General features: G+C 44.0%; 1 protein-coding gene across 6 annotated transcripts in view; it reads right to left on the reverse strand.

The window, feature by feature from the left end:
* The window catches only part of LOC126291873 (uncharacterized), a 234,174-nt gene that overhangs the window by 104,512 nt on the left and 111,460 nt on the right, over positions 1-18,202 (reverse strand). For 3 of the 6 annotated variants that reach the window (XM_049985594.1, XM_049985593.1, XM_049985595.1), the window contains exons 2-3: positions 17,899-18,010; positions 916-1,052 (exon numbers count right to left, since the gene is read on the reverse strand). In XM_049985594.1, the coding sequence (XP_049841551.1) occupies positions 916-1,052; positions 17,899-17,998 (237 nt within the window). In that variant the 5' untranslated portion in view covers positions 17,999-18,010. The remainder of the gene's footprint in view (positions 1-915; positions 1,053-17,898; positions 18,011-18,202) is intronic. The other 3 variants (XM_049985596.1, XM_049985597.1, XM_049985598.1) reach the window with 1 other exon arrangement.

An 18,202-nucleotide genomic window follows, 5' to 3' on the forward strand; every position in this document is an offset into this window, starting at 1 on the left:
AGTCAACCTAGTGTATGTTTTTGGAGGGCATTATCATCATTTGGCGTACTTGGATCATATTTTTTTGAAGGGATAGTGACAAGAGATAACTGTTTGGATATGCTTTAGAAGTAGGTGGTATCAGGACTTGTAACGTGTGCTGAAAACTTTCAAGAAATTTACTTTCATCGTGATGGTGCTCCACCACATTATGTCACTGCCGTCTGCGATTATTTAAACGAAACTTGTCAAAGAAAAGTGATTGGTCGAAAGACAGATATCACGTCCATGGAGTGTGGCCACACACTCTGTTTATTCTCAAAACCCTCAGACCATTGGTGAACCAAAAGACTGTATACACAATGCATTTCACGATTTGTAAAATGATACCATACTATACCATAGAGTGTTAGAAAAACACCTCAAAGATGTATTAATGATGACAGAATACAGTTTGAACATAAAAAAATCTTTTGTTTAATCAGCACGTAGAGTCCAGCGACTTTCGCGCCACCCTATATTTCTCTGACTCATTCCACCTTTTCAAATTATTTTAAATGCATAGTGCTTGTATCTCCTTGTTTTTTGTTTTAGCATCTAAGGAGCGTTAAGTTCCACTGGCCAAAGAGTGGGTCATTTGTACCACTGACTTCCCTACAGCCCCCTCACTACCTGAGGCATGGGGGAATGAAATAACAACAAAGGAAAATGAATTTAGTGGGCAGCCATGCTCAGTAGTAAAAATTATACCCCTGTAGAACGTGAGACCATAGCTTCTGGCCACAACCGACTTTCTTTTCCATTCCTCCCCAATCCAATGGGACTGATGATCTCACTGGTTGGCCCCATCCCCAAATCAACCAACCAAGCAACGATAGCTTCTAGAGAGGACGCTTCCAAGAGCATAATATTAAGAGGCAGTCGGTTGAGACTTACTGTGGCGACCCTGTCAGGATAGCGGTCCAGGTTCTGCCACATGTACTGGAAGACTGGCACGGCAGGCACCTCCACATCCGGGAACGGAGACCTCACCACACTGGGCTCTGCGCCGGCTGCATAGCTCCTGCTGGTCGCTGCACACACACAGACACACAGTGTAGCGTGAAACAATGCAGCCAAATCGACCAGCGTGCATGTTTTTTACAGTGTCAACACAACACTGAAAACATATGGATGCAACTGGGACAGACTTTGCACCAATGACAACAACTGACTCAGCTTATCTAAGAAACCTATTGTGGTATTTTAGCCACTGTTGGACGCTAATTACGTAGTTGACTTTCCCTCCCATCTTCTAATTTCATTATTACCTGCAACAGTTGAGGACTTGAAACTTGTGTATAATTAAATTCCCCCAATAACCCGCAATCAAAGTATATGGTAATCTATTAGACTTGTTAAAAATTAATTATAATATCATAATTAAAATTTCTGAACTAATATTTGTAATAAATTCTGTTTATTCGGCGTATTATGTGCAATACAGTACTTACAAAGAATAGCGTGGAAACCAATTTCACATTACACTACATTACTTTGAAATAAAACAGTCTTGAATTGATCTCTGTCTCAGTGAGGCAGCTTGTCTTTTACGTGTCGCACTACTAATTTTACGCAACACCAACCTGTCAGAATGGCGAGCGTCTTTTTGGTGTTCCAGGTAGTCCAGTAACTCGTCGGCCCACTGAAGTGCTGATGCATGACTGATAACTGCTTTGGAGTTAGAGGAATGTTGTCGTCTTCGTCACTGTCATTCAACTCCTTGAACTTCCCTTGTATTCAATGTATAATAGCACTGTCACTCAACATCTCATGACCTGGCTGCGTATGGTCCATATCAAATCATTCGGAAATATTTTCTTTGGCAATAATTTCACACCCTGGAGTACTTTTCAGAACAACAGCTAACGTTGCTAATGAACAGCGCTCCCCGTCATTGGAGTCACCGATTTCATCAATTTTAGGATTGTTTTTTTATGTCTTCCCGTATGATTGATTGTTTTACTTTAAGCCACGCCTTCGGCGCTTCATAAATTGCGTCTGGTGCTATCTGTTGTTTCCAAAATGTTTGAAGATTGCTGTCCTAAGCAACAGGTTTTTTTTAGCAGATTTCATCTACAAGGTGAAAAATATTTAAACCGACAAACTCTGGGAGGTTGTAGGGGACATCAAAACAAATATTTTCCCCTAATGTCGTTTTTTCCTATGAGGAGTATTTAAACCGGTAGAGGAAGAATTCTCTGGCGACAAATTAATTAAACCAACAACCACTTTTCTTCATTTTTTTTATGACCAGGAGACAACACATTAACACAACCGTATTTCAATTACAGTAGATTTTCAAAAATGCCTCCATTGACAGGTAAACAAATGTTATACCGTTGTGCCATGTTCTGTCTGACACGGGCAAAAACCCCGGGAGTATCCTGAATTGTTCCTGCTGCTGCTACTATCCGGGCAACCAGATCCTCTTCTGATGCAACAGGAGTTGCGTAAACAAGGTTGTGCATCTGTCCCCACACAAAATAATCCAAGGGGACATATATTGGAATCGAGCAGGCCATGGTACAGGACCACCTCTGCCAATCCGTTTCTGGGAACCGTCGGTCCAGGAATCGACGCACACAACGACTGAAATGTGCCGGCGCCCCGTCATGTTGGAACCACATGCGTTGTCTTGTAGGGAGAGGGACGTCTTCCAGCAATTCTGGCAATGCTCCGGCGAGAAAATGGTAATAGTGCCTGCCATTTAATGGCCTAGGTGGCAGATACGGCCCAATTAAACAGTCCTCAACAACACCGACCAACACTTTAACGAAGAATCGCACTTGATGAGCGCTAGTAACTGTGGCATGTGGATTATCCTCACTCCAAACATGCGAATTGTACATGTTGAAGACTTCATCATGCTCGATCGTTGCTTCATCGGTAAACAACACAGAGGAAATGTAGCATGCATTTCACACTGTTCCCGATACCACTGCGAAAACTGTGCTCTGGGCGGATAATCAACTGGTTCCAGGTTGTGGACACGCTGTAAGTGAAATGGACATAACAACTGCTCGTGAAGGACAGTTCTTACATCCGTCTGATTCGTCCCCATGTTACGTGCAATTGCACGAGTGCTGATTGAAGAATGCCGCTCCACATGCTGCAAGACAGCTTCCTCAAATTGCTGCGTTCTTACCGTGCGACGGCGTCCCTGTCCAAGTAATCTGCTAAATGACCCGGTGTCACACAGACGTTGGTACACAGCAGCAAAGGTCGTATGATGCGGGATGCGGCGATTAGGATATTGTTGTTGATAAACCCGCTCTGCAGCTCGTCCGTTGTGGTGCCACATCAGTGTACTCACTCCCGGTGTATCGCTCCATTAGTAAATGGAGACAATGCACTACTACACTGGTGGACAGTAGTTGCCTACAACTGAAGAGCGTAACACGCCCTCTAACAACTGAAGAGCGTAATACGGCCTCCATCAGTTTAAATAATCCTCTTAGGAAAAAATTACGTTAGGGAAACGTACACTTCTGGAAATGGAAAAAAGAACACATTGACACCGGTGTGTCAGACCCACCATACTTGCTCCGGACACTGCGAGAGGGCTGTACAAGCAATGATCACACGCACGGCACAGCGGATACACCAGGAACCGCGGTGTTGGCCGTCGAATGGCGCTAGCTGCGCAGCATTTGTGCACCGCCGCCTTCAGTGTCAGCCAGTTTGCCGTGGCATACGGAGCTCCATCGCAGTCTTTAACACTGGTAGCATGCCGCGACAGCGTGGACGTGAACCGTATGTGCAGTTGACGGACTTTGAGCGAGGGCGTATAGTGGGGATGCGGAAGGCCGGGTGGACGTACCGCCGAATTGCTCAACACGTGGGGCGTGAGGTCTCCACAGTACATCGATGTTGTCACCAGTGGTCGGCGGAAGGTGCACGTGCCCGTCGACCTGGGACCGGACCGTAGCGACGCACAGATGCACGCCATGACCGTAGGATCCTACGCAGTGCCGTAGGGGACCGCACCGCCACTTCCCAGCAAATTAGGGACACTGTTGCTCCTGGGGTATCGGCGAGGACCGTTCGCAACCGTCTCCATGAAGCTGGGCTACGGTCCCGCACACCGTTAGGCCGTCTTCCGCTCACGCCCCAACATCGTGCAGCCCGCCTCCAGTGGTGCCGCGACAGGCGTGAATGGAGGGACGAATGGAGACGTGTCGTCTTCAGCGATGAGAGTCGCTTCTACCTTGGTGCCAATGATGGTCGTATGCGTGTTTGGCGCCGTGCAGGTGAGCGCCACAATCAGGACTGCATACGACCGAGGCACACAGGGCCAACACCCGGTATTATGGTGTGGGGAGCGATCTCCTACACTGGCTGTACACCTCTGGTGATCGTCGAGGGGACACTGAATAGTGCACGGTACATCCAAACCGTCATCGAACCCATCGTTCTATCATTCCTAGACCGGCAAGGGAACTTGCTGTTCCAACAGGACAATGCACGTCCGCATGTATCCCGGTCCACCCAACGTGCACTAGAAGGTGTAAGTCAACTACCCTAGCCAGCAAGATCTTCGGATCTGTCCCCCATTGAGCATCTTTGGGACTGGATGAAGCGTCGTCTCATGCGGTCTGCACGTCCAGCACGAACGCTGGTCCAACTGAGGCGCCAGGTGGAAATGGCATGGCAAGCCGTTCCACAGGACTACACCCAGCATCTCTACGATCGTCTCCATGGGAGAATAGCAGCCTGCATTGCTGCGAAAGGTGGATATACACTGTACTAGTGCCGACATTGTGCATGCTCTGTTGCCTGTGTCTATGTGCCTGAGGTTCTGTCAGTGTGATCATGTGATGTATCTGACCCCAGGAATGTGTCAATAAAGTTTCCCCTTCCTGGGACAATGAATTCACGGTGTTCTTATTTCAATTTCCAGGAGTGTATTTGTTTTGATGTCCTATACAACCTCCAAGAATTTGTCGGTTTAAATACTTTTTATCCTGTATAAATTTTCTTCACAGTATCAATGACACCCTGATCCATTGTCTGACTTAATGCTGTCACATTAGAGGCTAAACAGTTTACAAACATCATCCTGTGATCTGAGGGTGCTTGTCCAGTAACACAGTACAACCCTTGTAGACAGACCCTTCAGCATTAGATCTTCTCGCACCTGTGGCACAAAGCAGTTATAGAGTGACGTTTGAAATACTATGTGGCCCATCCAATCCCCTTTCTGGTGAAAATAATGAATAGGTAAATTGTCGATTTCTTTTCCTTTGAACCAACACGGTTTTTAGCGTTATCTGTTACACCAAGCTAAATATTATGTGATCCCGTACCATTAGCGCCATACAACACCAGAATCCTTTCCTTGCTTGATTCATAACCAGGTGCACTGCAATTTCTCTCTAAACCTAAACTCTTTGTTGGTAGACACTTCCAAAATACCTCGGTTTCGTCCTTTATGTACATTTGCTCCAGCTCTAAATTTTCTCGTGCAATAAACTCCCTGACATAATTACAAAATTCATTCAAAAGCAGCCGTATTATATGCACTTAACTTTTCTTCTTGGACAGCAGTCTCCCGGATATCACGACTCTTTTTAAATTTTGTTAGCCAGCACGAAGACGAATTAAAATCTCCTTTAATCCCCAAGGTTCTGAAGAAAAATTGGGCCCGTTTGACACATATTGGTCCAGATACTTGGGTGCTCTCTGCCCTGTTTCTGCTGAAACCATTCCAACACGGCTTCATCCACTTCTGCCTAAGAAGACATTTCATAGCCTTCCGCTTTGGCAAACTTTTAGATGATTCAGAACTGCTTTGATTTTACGAATATCACGGATCATAGTTAAATGATGGCTTATCCCCATGTGGCATATCAGAAAACTATTCGGTATGTTCGTGGACATGGCAGGGTCTCACCTGTTGCTTGTAGTTGGAAGACCTGGGCATTTTAAGTGGGTACTTTATTTTAATTGCTGCTGAACGATAGAGTTTATTCTTGTAAAGCAATGTATATTCAAACGATGCGTAGAATTACTCAGGGTCCATAAACGTCGAGATTATGCAACAATTTGAGAATGAATTTACGTAGTTAAAATAGAACAATGATAAGGAAGGAATTCGTGACTGGCCACATCAAACCAGTCAAAAAACTGATGACTCAAAAAAAAAAAAAAAATTAAGTGTTGTTACGGTACCCACCAGCACATAAAGGACATAGATTACGTTTCGTGGAGATATGTTGGGACAAGTGAACAAAATTGACAGTGCGATTTATCTTAAAACATAGATTGTAGACAAACCTAGGTTTATAGTATTTCTACTGTGAGAGAAAGGTTTTGACAACGTTGACTGGAATAATCTGAAAGGTGATTTTATTTAACACACGATCAGTTTTGGGCTTCTGCCGGTCTTCAGTTGGTTTAAATACGTGTACATGTTTACATACTCAGTTCTGGAGATCACTGTTTAAATCAAACACAAATAATGTGATGATGACTAAATACACACAAATTAAACATTTTGAAGTGCCTAAGCCACATGTGCTATAATATATTATACTACCTCGACATAACTGATGTTTCCATATCATTTTCACATTACATTTATCACAATGTTTTACAAAACTATTTCGTTCTTCACAAGTTCATGTTAGCCCCCATGCTTCCATATTATGTCTTTGATAAAGTAGCGGCACTTAGGATGTTAGTAATTTCAGGAGCACATGTACTTACAACATCCAACGTGTTTACATTGGAAAACAGAGATTAATGCCAAAGAGGTTAGGACAAAGAGGTAAACAGACGCTAGTTTCACAGATACGTAACAGATATTACAAGCTATGAAAATGAAATTGTTACGTGATTCTAGAACCACACTGTCATTTATAATATACAATACGGTTGCTGGCAAAGTATGTGAGATTAATAGACACTGACATTTTTTTTTTTTAAATTGCTAGTTGTGCGGGGGCTATAAGGTACAGTTCTTGTGTTTTAAATATACACATCAAAAAAAGGTTTGCGTCACCCGGTTTCCAGAACTACTGAAGATAGACGTTGACTGTGGATATTGTATCACAGACAGTCCCTTCGACTGTTTAGAGATGTCTCTAAACCCGCCCAAAGATGTAAACAACCATGCATGAGTAGCGCCTGTTAGACGAATGGGGTCCGACAGCCAATCAGTTCCAGTCATTCCACCAGGAAGGAGGTACACGACTCGTTTTGTCTGTAGACTAGACGGTCAATATCGCGGTTCGATCGCGTCCGCATTGTCATTTTGTGCCAGGAAGGGCTCCTAACAAGGGAAGTGTCCAGGCGTCTCGCAGTGAATCAAAGCGATGTTTTTCGGACATGGATGAGATACAAAGAGACAGAGACTGTCGATGACATACCTCGCTCAGGCCGCCCAAGGGCAACTACTGCAGTGGATGACCACTACCTGCGGATTATGGTTCAGAGGAACCCTGACAGCAACGCACCATGTTGAGGAACGCTTTTCGTGCAGCCACAGGACGTCGTGTTACGACTCAAACTGTGCGCAATAGGCTGCATGATGCGCAACTTCACTCCCGACGTCCATGACGAGGTCCATCTTCGCAACCACGACACGATGCAGCGCGGTACAGATGGGCCCAACAACATGCCAAATGGACCGCTCAGGATTGGCATTACGTTCTCTTCACCGATGAGTGTCGCATATGTCTTCAACCAGACAATCGTCGGAGGCGTGTTTGGAGGAAACCCTGTGAGGCTGAACGCCTTAGACACATTGTCCAGCGAGTGCAGCAAGGTGGAGGTTCCCAGCTGTTTTGGAGTCTCATTATGTGGGGCCGACGTACGCCGCTGGTGGTCGCGGGTCGCGGAAGTCGCCGAATCGGCTGTGCGACACGTGAATGCCATCCTCCGACCGATAGTGCACCCGTATCGGCAGCATATTGGAGAGGCATTCGTCTTCATGGAGGACAATTAGCGTCCCCATAGTGCACATCTTGTGAATGACTTCCTTCAGGATAACGACATCGCTCGACTAGAGTGGCCAGCACGTTCTCCAGACATAAAACCTATCGAACGTGCCTGGGATAGAGTGAAAAGAGCTGTTTACACACGAAGTGACCCACCAACCAATGAGGGATCTACGCCGAATCGTCGTTGAGGAGTGGGACAATCTGGACCAAGAGTCCCTTGATGAACTTGTGGATAGAACGTAACGACGAGTACAGGCATACATCAATGCAAGAGGACGTGCTACTGGGTATTAGAGGTACCGGTATGTACAGCAATCTGGACCATCACTTCTGAAGGTACGCAGTATGGCGGTACAACATGCAATATGCGGTTTTCATTAGCAATAAAAAATGGTGGGAATGTTGTTTATGTTGATCTCTCTTCCAATTTTCTGTGCGGGTTCCGGAACTCTCGGAAGCGATGTGATGCAAAACTTTTTTTATGTGTGTATTTCATTAAAGATGTGTAGAAAAGACTTGTTTGCAGGGTCTAATTGTTCACTGAGGATTAGTCATGGTGATCTGGAGCTATAGATGTAAATTTAGAGATCTCTTTCAGAAGATTCATTTTCTTTCCTGTGCTGACAGTGTGTAAAATCTGTAGGTTGACTTTGGTTAAGCGTTTATATTGTTCCAGATGTATTGCAGAAGCGAATCTATCAAAATTATTTAGCGAAGGCATCTATGGGTTTCCGGTTGCTTATAGTGGAACTTCTTCCTGTCTTGCCTATGTAGAATTTTGGAAGATGTCACATACAAGTTTTTTAATACCTGATCTGCTGTGATACTGGTTATTCTTGTTGCAGCGAGAGATGCGCTGTTGTAGCCTATCGTTTTTGCTGAAGGAGATTTGAATACCAGTTACAAATTAGCTACTTGGTATGAAATCTTTCCTTTAAACGTGATGAGAGCAAATGAGTGTACTTGATAAATTTTGTTGTTAAAAGTGAAAAATTATGTGACAGGATTAGTTCTATCTATACGTCATGTAATTAACTCAAGAAATAGCCCGGCATACTTCATCAGCTGACATTCTCAGTACTTTTTAAAGTTCTGAAAAGAATTTTTCAATTAAGAAAAGCTGTGACCTTATAGAAGATATCGGAGATGTAGCAATAAACCTTTACACCAACATACCTATTCATGACATAGTCCAGATAATTAAAAACAACCTATTAAATTAAAAATGTCATCCGAGGCTGAGACATATGAGTACGACGCATTTATTAACATCTAATACAAATTTAAGTGTTAGGAAGTTTATTCTGAAGGTATTTGTCTGGAGTATACCCTTCTATGACGTGAAACGTGTTCCATAAGGAATTCATTCTATAAGAAGTTGGAAAGTTTTGAAACGTGGTTGAGCCGTGGCTGGCTCATGCTATGCGCTGGATTAAACCTTCGCTGCGATTCTGTGTTTAGTCTCCCGCGGTTATCGCGATTATGCCGTTATCCTCTCCTTCCGTGGGTGGCAGCAGCGGTGTGTATCGATATTCGCACCTTGGACTATCTTCGACCTGGCGGTTATAGTTTCCGGCTGGACGGTGTGCGACCAGTCGGTTGGTTGGCGTAGAGCAACGAGGAATTCGCGAGATGTAGGTCGGCCGGGGCCACTGGCGGTCTCTACGCAGTGTCTGACTGTGTGGGGCTGTTCCATTGCTACGAGGTCCATAGCACACCGACCCTCGACACGAAAGTTGAGTTTTGATTTAATTTACCAGCAAGTCAAGACTGTTCACATTGTCTCGTTTGAAGTTCGTTGTCGGCTGTTGGCATATTCCCGCGAGCAACAACGCGGTTTTCAAGTTGGAAAATTCTAGCCACCCTTCAGTGGAGTTTCACTGTATTCGGTTATTTGAATTGAAGTGTACCAGCGGAATATTCTGCCTTGTGGCCGTTAACATTCCGGTTACCTTCCCTAGCCGTTGACGTAAATTTCAGGCAGTGTAGTTTCTTTATCGTGTTGTTGCTGTTCAGCACGGTGTGTAGTTTGACAGTATGATCGGTTGTGGTGGCCAATATCTTCTACGTTGTTCCATTGAACTCCCTTTGTGCCCTGGACGAGTGAAGTGGAAGTTATCTTGTCGGTGGGTCCGTTGGCTGTCGATCGGTTGGGTTGTCGTCATGTCGTGAATGGTTGGTCCGACTGCCTGTGTCACTTAAGCGAGCATTAGTGTTTGAATTCAGGCCGAATCTCGAACATCTGAAGGTCTTTGTGTGTACTGCCTTTTTTATATTTGTACTTGTTGTTTGTACTTATATGGCTTCTAGCAGATTTTTTTTTTTAAGTTAAGGTTGTTTTTCCCTTAAAGCGTAAGGTCCTTTAGGCCTTCAGCCTAATTTAGAGAACTTTTCCACTTAAGACCTTTGGCGTTTTAAAAGTTTTAATGTTGTTGAATTCTAAGCATTGGGCCTTCAGCTGATTTTCAGTAGGTTTGCTCTTAAGGCCTTCAGCCAAAATTAAAAAACTGTTTCACGTAAGGATTTTGCTATTAAAAAAATTAGTGTTGTGGAGTTTTATGTGTTAGGCCTTCAGCAGATTTGAATTTAACTTGTTCGCTCTTGAAGTGTCTGATTCTTTGGGGCTTCAGCCTAACTAAATAACTGTTTTAAGATAAGGCTTTGTCTTTTAAATTTCATTTTTGGTTGAGTTTTGCCTAATTAAGCTGTTTTAATTAAGGCCTTTGTTTTTTCTTTAATTAATGTTGTTTGGCCTTAAGTGTTGGGCCTTCAGCCGATTTTGAATTCAAATTGTTTGCTCTGAAAATCTCAGATTCTTTGGGCCTTCAGCATAAATAAAGAACTGCTGGAAGATAAGGCTTGCCTTTTAAATTTCTCATTATGCTTGCGTTTTAAGTTATTGGCGTTGAGCCATTTTTAAATTAAAGTGGCTTTCAGCCGGTAATTAAGTGCCAAAGATGAAAGCTGTGTGTTTAAAAAACAAATTTTTTTGAGCTCTTGTAATATTTGATCAAATAATGAAGCTGTATGTTCGAGTGTAACTCACAGCCCCTTATTTTGGCCCCTTTCCACAATTTACCTGTCCTGTCCTGCGGGTTAAGGTGGGTGTCTCAGTGGTGTAAAAAAAGGAATCTGAACATTAGATGGGATGGGTAGATCAAGTAAATAATGAGGAGGTACTGAGTAGCATTAGGAAAAAAAGAAATTTATGGCACAACTTGACTAAAAGAAAACATCGATTGACAGGACGTATCAGGGGGCATCAAACAATAGTCTATCGTGCAATGGAGGGAAGTGCGCAGAGTAAAATTGTAGAGGCGGAACAGGCCATGAACTTTCAACTAGATGAAGACTGCAATAGTTATCCAGAGATGAAAGCTGCATGAAACCATCCCTCCGAATGAAGACCGGAACAACAACAACAAAAGAAGTCAGGCTGATTTGTGAATAAATTATGTCGAAACGTAGTATACTATATGGTAAAACCCAACCTTACTTGCATTATAATACGCTCTTAGACACAAAAAATGCCCCACCACGGAGGAACCATCCGAAAGGGACTGAAATCGGTAGATCTCATGTACATGTACAGACAAACAACTGATTATAATCTCAGGAAAAGTGGATGATTTATTCAAAGGAAAGAGCTTCACAGATTGAGCAAATCAGTAATGCGTTGGTCCATCTTTTGTCCTCAAGCAAGCATTTATTCGACTTAGCATTGATTGACAGAGTTGTTGAATGTCCTCGTGAGGTACATCGTGCCTAATTCTGTCCAGTTGGCGCGTTAGATATCTAAATAGCGAGGTGGTTGGAGAGCTCTGCCCATAATGCTCCAAATATTCTTAGCTGGGGAGACGTTGAAAACGAACTAAAAAAATTTGTAATTTAATCTCAAAGATACAAGAAGAAAATTTGTTCTACTGTCATACCAGAGAAATACTCTAAAAAACTTTTTTATCATTGAGACACAAAAGACTAATTTCGAGATTCTTTTATTACTTCTAGTATTAACTACCTTTTTGTTCTGATGTGCTGGCGTAAAGACGTACTGTATAGTTTCATGTCTATGCGTGTGTTAAATGAAGGTGTTAAATGATGAAAAATGTGTTTTATAATTTCTGTCAAGCCTAAATCCAGTACTAATGGAGTACAAATTATTCTGTTAACTCGAGAAGGCGAATTTTAGATGGACGCGACGATCTTTACGAGGGCGCTGTTCAACAATAGAGGTACGTGATTGTGCTCACTACTTTCCTTTGGTGGCCGCTAAGATTAATTTCGATGTGTTTTAGCCGAGACATTCAGAACCTGCAATCTTCCTTTCCGTATAAAAATAGGAGTCCGATTGAAAAAGAAATATTCTTAAATTTAAATAATTGTAATTCTTTTACCTAGGCCACGGGGAATGATAGAAAGAACGTGCCTCTACCCTGATTGTCCGTTGCAATCTCCGAGTGTGTTACGACGTAATTATTTATACACAAAAAAAAAATTAAGATAGATCTCTCTCATCATATCGCAACCACTCGTACGCGAATGTACGGACCCTCTGAATGTGTCTAGTCTGTGGTGAGCATTGTTCTGAAGTTTTTCTGTTAATATTCTGTGGATTGCATCTCCGCAGTTAATTTTTGTTTATGCCGCAAATCGCACTTCACGCGAAGAATTTATTACGCAAGTTTCAGGCTCCATTTAATGTCAAAAAAATTCCGAAGTACGGCTGACTAAGCAAACCGCTACAATAATTTCATATCGCTACAAGCACAATCAGAAATAACAAAAAAAAAAAAAAACCAATAACAGAGAGGGTACGTTACAAGGTCCAGTGACTTCCTGGCCAAAGTAGGGTTCCGCAACCACGAAGACAAGCAGTAGAAACTCTCGCCATGTGCAGGCAGGCATTATCTTGCTGAAATGCACTCCCAAGATGGCTTCCCATCAAGAGAAACAAAGTGGGCCGTAGAATATCGTCGACAAATCGCAGTGCTGCAAGGTGGCCATGGATGACGACCAAAGGGGTCCTGCTATAAAAAGAAATAGCACCGCAGGCCATCAGCCCTGGCTGTCCGCTATACGGCGGGCAACAGACAGGTAGGTATCCCGTCACTGTGCGGGGGGTCTCAGACCCGTCTCCATAGTCCGGAGCGGGATCTACATCTGCATCTACAAACAAACTGGCGGATGGTACGTAGTACCACAACCAGCATCTTCTCTCAGTGTTCCACTCCCAAACAGGACGAGGGAAAAATGACTGCCTATATGCCTCTGTACGAGCCTAATCCCTATTAGCTTTGTGGTCTTTCCGCGAAATGTAAGTCGGCAGCAGTAAAATTGTACTGCAGTCAGCCTCAAATGCTGGTTCTCTAAATTTCCTCTGTAGCGATTCACGAAAAGAACGCCTCCTTTCCTCTAGAGACACACACCCGAGTTCCTGAAGCATTTCCGTAACACTCGCGTGATGATCAAACCTACCAGTAACAAATCTAGCAGCCCGCCTCTGAATTGCTTCTATGTCCTCCCTCAAGCCGACCTGATAGGGATCCCAAACGCTCGAGCTGTACTCAATAATAGGTCGTATTCGTGTTTTACAAGCGGTCTCCTTTACAGATGAACCACACCTTCCCAAAATTCTACCAATGAACCGAAGACGACTATCCGCCTTCCCCACAACTGCCATTACATGCTTGTCCCACTTCATATCGCTCTGCAATGTTACGCCCAAATATTTAATCGACGTGACTGTGTCAAGCGCTACACTACTAATGGAGTATTCAAACATTACAGGATTCTATTTCCTATTCATCTGCATTAATTTACATTTATCTATATTAATAGTTAGCTGCCATTCTTTATACCAATCACAAATCCTGTCCAAGTCATGTTGTATCCTCCTAAAGTCACTCAACGACGACACCTTGCCGTACACCACAGCATCATCAGCAAACACCCGCACATTGCTATCCACCCTATCCAAAAGATCATTTGTGTATGTATTCATCAGTGAAGACAATTCTATTCCAGTCAATGAGATTCCAGGCCGAAGACGTGTCGCTCCAGACACCGGTTGCTGACCAGCTTGGCTGTCGCCCGCGATATGGCCTGACAACCAGTAATGATGGGCTCGGGTTCCGTTTGGTTGTTCTCCGGGGCACTCTCACAGCACAGCGGTACGTCGACAATATTGTATTCACCGTTTTCTTGCCCGTCGTGGGAAGCCATCCTGGAGCTACATTTCAGCAAAATAGCACCCACAGCAAGAGTTTGTATTGTTTGTCTTCGTGCTTGTCAAAGCCTAGCTTGGCCAGCAATGTCGCCATATCTCTCCGCAGATGAAAACGTTTGGAACATTATGGGCAAGGCCTTCCAACCAGCTCTGAATTCTGACAATCTAATGCGCTAACTGGACGGAATGTGGCACAGTATACCTCAGGATAACATCCAACTCAATCAACGCTAAACCGAATAACTGCTTGCATAAGGATCAGAAGCTGCGACATCGTCGTGAAAGAATACAGTGACCCGTATGTGTAACAAGTTTGTTTTAATTTACGTCTATCGTCACAAGCTTTTTTGTTTAACACATTACCGGTTTCGGTCTTTAATGACCATCATCAGCTGTGCAGCAAAAATGGTAAAAATATAAATACACTCGCATACAGCTTAAGAACAATACACAGAGCATATTGAAAAGTAGTACTGATAAAAATTTACATTTGTGCTCTTTAGATATGAAGAGGCATACCTGTTTCATAAAAACAAAATCCTAATGTACTGCAGCCATAGTGGCATCGTGAAATGTTAAATGCGGAATCAGCACCAGCATCGTCAAATACATACAAATCACACCACTTGCATGAGTCATGCTGTCAGTAAAACTACTTCGCTAATGTGATTCTTGAGTTTCTCCCGGCGTATTTGATAATCAAAATAACATTTCCTTGACGTCTTGGTCAAGAAAAGAGCTGACGATACCTTAGGTCATGGTGTGTATCGGACGACAACGCACACTGATCTGTATTTGCACGCAGACAGCTGTCACCACCCTTCACAGAGGAATGGGGTACTTAAAACTCTAGTACATAGGGCGCGCACTGTCTCTGACGCAGAGAGTCTACCCCAGGAATTGGAACATCTGAGAACCGTATTTCGAAAAAGAGGGTACTAAGAGTTGCAGGTTCAACGTGCTCTCCACCCAACCACTACAGCACAACCTGTGGAGATGGATGAAATCACGAGGGAGGAGGTAGGCACAGCGTTTATTCCATATACAGGCGCACTCTCGGGGGAAATCGCACGCATTTTGAAGAAACACCGGGTCGGAAACGTGTTTTGTCCTCCGAATAAAACCGTGCACTGGTGGGGAGCGCCAAAGATGACCTCGGTTTAAGGAAGGCTGGCGTGTACCAGATTCCGTGTCAATGTGGCAAGTCGTATATTGGTCAGTCGATGCGTACCGTCGAGGATCGATGCCGTGAACACCAGAGGCGCACTCGACTGATGTATCCGAGCAAGTCGGCGGTCGCTGAACATTGTTTGTCGGAAAATCACGCTATGGAGTATGAACGCACGAGGATTCTGGTACAGACGTCGAGATACTGGGACAGCGTTGTTAGAGAGGCCGTCGAAATTCGCACCAATGACTACCTCATAAACCGTGACTGTGGCTATAATCTTAGCAAGGCTTGGGAACCAGCGATTGGGCTAATCAAGAGTAAATCGAGCAAACGCATAGTTGTGATGACCACGGCGGACAGAGCCATCACACCAACGTCATTTCAGACGCCGTCGCAATCTGTTCCACCGCGCGACCGCGGCGCGGGGCGCGGACGGCGGAGGCAGCGCTCCGCGTGCGGAGGGTGTTTAAATCGGCCGCCGCCGCGACCGAACCCAGTTCCCTCTGAGCAGCCATAGCGTACGGATCTCCGTGCCGGCACATTCACAGGAGCTCAGTCCGTCAGTTCACCTGATGATGACGACATGTATGATCGCCGAAATATTGTGCCCGTTGAACACTGTAGACCGGCAGTACACCCGTGGATATTTTGATTACTTCGCTTATGTCGGCATACACTAGTTTTCAATAATTAATTGAATCAGCGAGCCGGCCGCGGTGGTCTCGCGGTTCTAAGCGCGCAGTCCGGAACCGTGGGACTGCTACGGTCGCAGGTTCGACTCCTGCCTCGGGCATGGATGTGTGTGATGTCCTTAGGTTAGTTAGGTTTAAGTAGTTCTAAGTTCTAGGGGACTGATGACCACAGCAGTTTAGTCCCATAGTGCTCAGAGCCATTTGAACCATTTTTTTTGAATCAGCGAAAATAAAAAGGGGGATACAATAGTTAAAGTACGTAATAAACTTATAATGTATAAGATGTATTACAGTAATAAGAAGCAATAAAAATAAGAACACGACAAAAGTAATATTGATAAAAAGAAGAAGAGTTAAAAAAACCGTGGTTGACAGATGCTGTAGTGCCAATATTCTAGACAATTACATAACTATTAAACACCGTTGATATTGCACCGGGTAATATTAAACAGTATAAAACAAATCGCTAAAGAGCCACAAACAAAAGAAAATATAGTTCTGTACATAATCAGACATAGCAACATCTGGTCAACTTACTACACAAACATCTTGTGGCTACTGTACGGCAGCTAGTTTTAGACAGTAGTTTTACTGACAACAAGACTCGTGCGTGTGATGTGATTTATATGTATTTGACGATGCTGGTGCTGATTCCGCATTTAACAGTTGACTATGCCACGATGGCTGCAGTACATTAGGACTTTGTTTTTATGAAACATGTATGCCTCTTCATATTTAAAGCGCACAAATGTAAATTTTGTCAGTACTACTTTTCAATACGCTCTATGTATTGTTCTTAAGCTGTATACAGTTTGCGAGTGTATTTATATTTTTCCCAATTTGGCTGCAGATCTGATGATGGTCTTTAAAAACTGAAAACGGTAATCTGTTAAACAAAAAATATTGTGACCATAAACGTAAATTAAAGGAAACTTATAAGGATCAGAGGTGGACCAACACGTTATTGAGTTTTTAAGGTCTTTCTCTTGAATAAATCACCCAAATTTTCTAAAACTGTAGTCATTTATTTGTTTATACACGTACATCACATCTACTGATTTTGGTCCCATTCGGACAATACGTGGGTTGTGTGTAGTTCTTTGTCTAACAGTGTATTTATCATGTTCACATCGACTGATGAGTACTACTAATATTAATGATGAATGAAAACCATCACACTTGCATTAATACACATGTATTGCGTCACGAGCGGTTTCGATCTTTCAGGAAATCATCAACTCTGCAACCTGTTGATGTTCCAAAGTAATCGAACCTGAATGAGATTTTCACTCCGCAGCGGAGTGTGCGCTGATATGAAACTTCCTGGCATTTTAAAACTGTGTGCCGGACCGAGACTCGAACTCGGGACCTTTGACTTTCGCGGGCAAGTGCTCTACCAACTGAGCTACTCAAGCACGACTCACGCCCCGTCCTCACAGCTTTACTTTCGCCAGTACCGCGTCTCCAACCTTCCGAATTTTACTAAAGCTATCCTGCGCACCTAATCCATGTCTCCGCAATATCCTTTCTTTCAGGAGTGCTAGTTCTGCAAGGTTCGCAGGAGATCTTCTGTAAAGTTTGGAAGGTTGGAGACGAGGTACTGGCGGAAGTAAAGCTGTGAGGACGGGGCGTGAGTCGTGCTTGGGTAGCTCAATTGGTAGAGCACTTGCCCGCGAAAGGCAAAGGTCCCGAGTTCGAGTCTCGGTCCGGCACACAGTTTTAAACTGCCAGGAAGTTTCTAATCAAATATGTCTTGTCGCAATAAATGTGTATTAATACATGTGTGGTGGTTTTAACCAGTCGTTAACATTACTCGACTTACTGTAGGCAGCACGGTTGGCTCACCTGTCAGTGGGTGCCTACCATTCTCCGGAGTGGCAGCCCTGTAGGCGCAGGCTGCCGCCGGCCTCACAGCAACACACCGGGACAGGCTCCGACACAGCATGGCCGCTACGTCCTGTGGAAACACGAGGCAGCTACAGAAATACAAAAATCGCTAAATAGGTGTAGGGTAGGTCCTGGGGACTCATGCAGTCGTCCACACCCAACGCAAAAACCCATTCCACTCTCTACCACTACATCTCCAAGGATCCCTCAGTCATTGCAACAGCGAGCAAGCCTTTGTGCTGTGCACAGTAGAAACTGCTGT

The sequence above is a fragment of the Schistocerca gregaria genome, chromosome 9, assembly GCF_023897955.1.
Source record: "Schistocerca gregaria isolate iqSchGreg1 chromosome 9, iqSchGreg1.2, whole genome shotgun sequence".
Classification (NCBI taxonomy): Eukaryota; Metazoa; Arthropoda; class Insecta; order Orthoptera; family Acrididae; genus Schistocerca; species Schistocerca gregaria.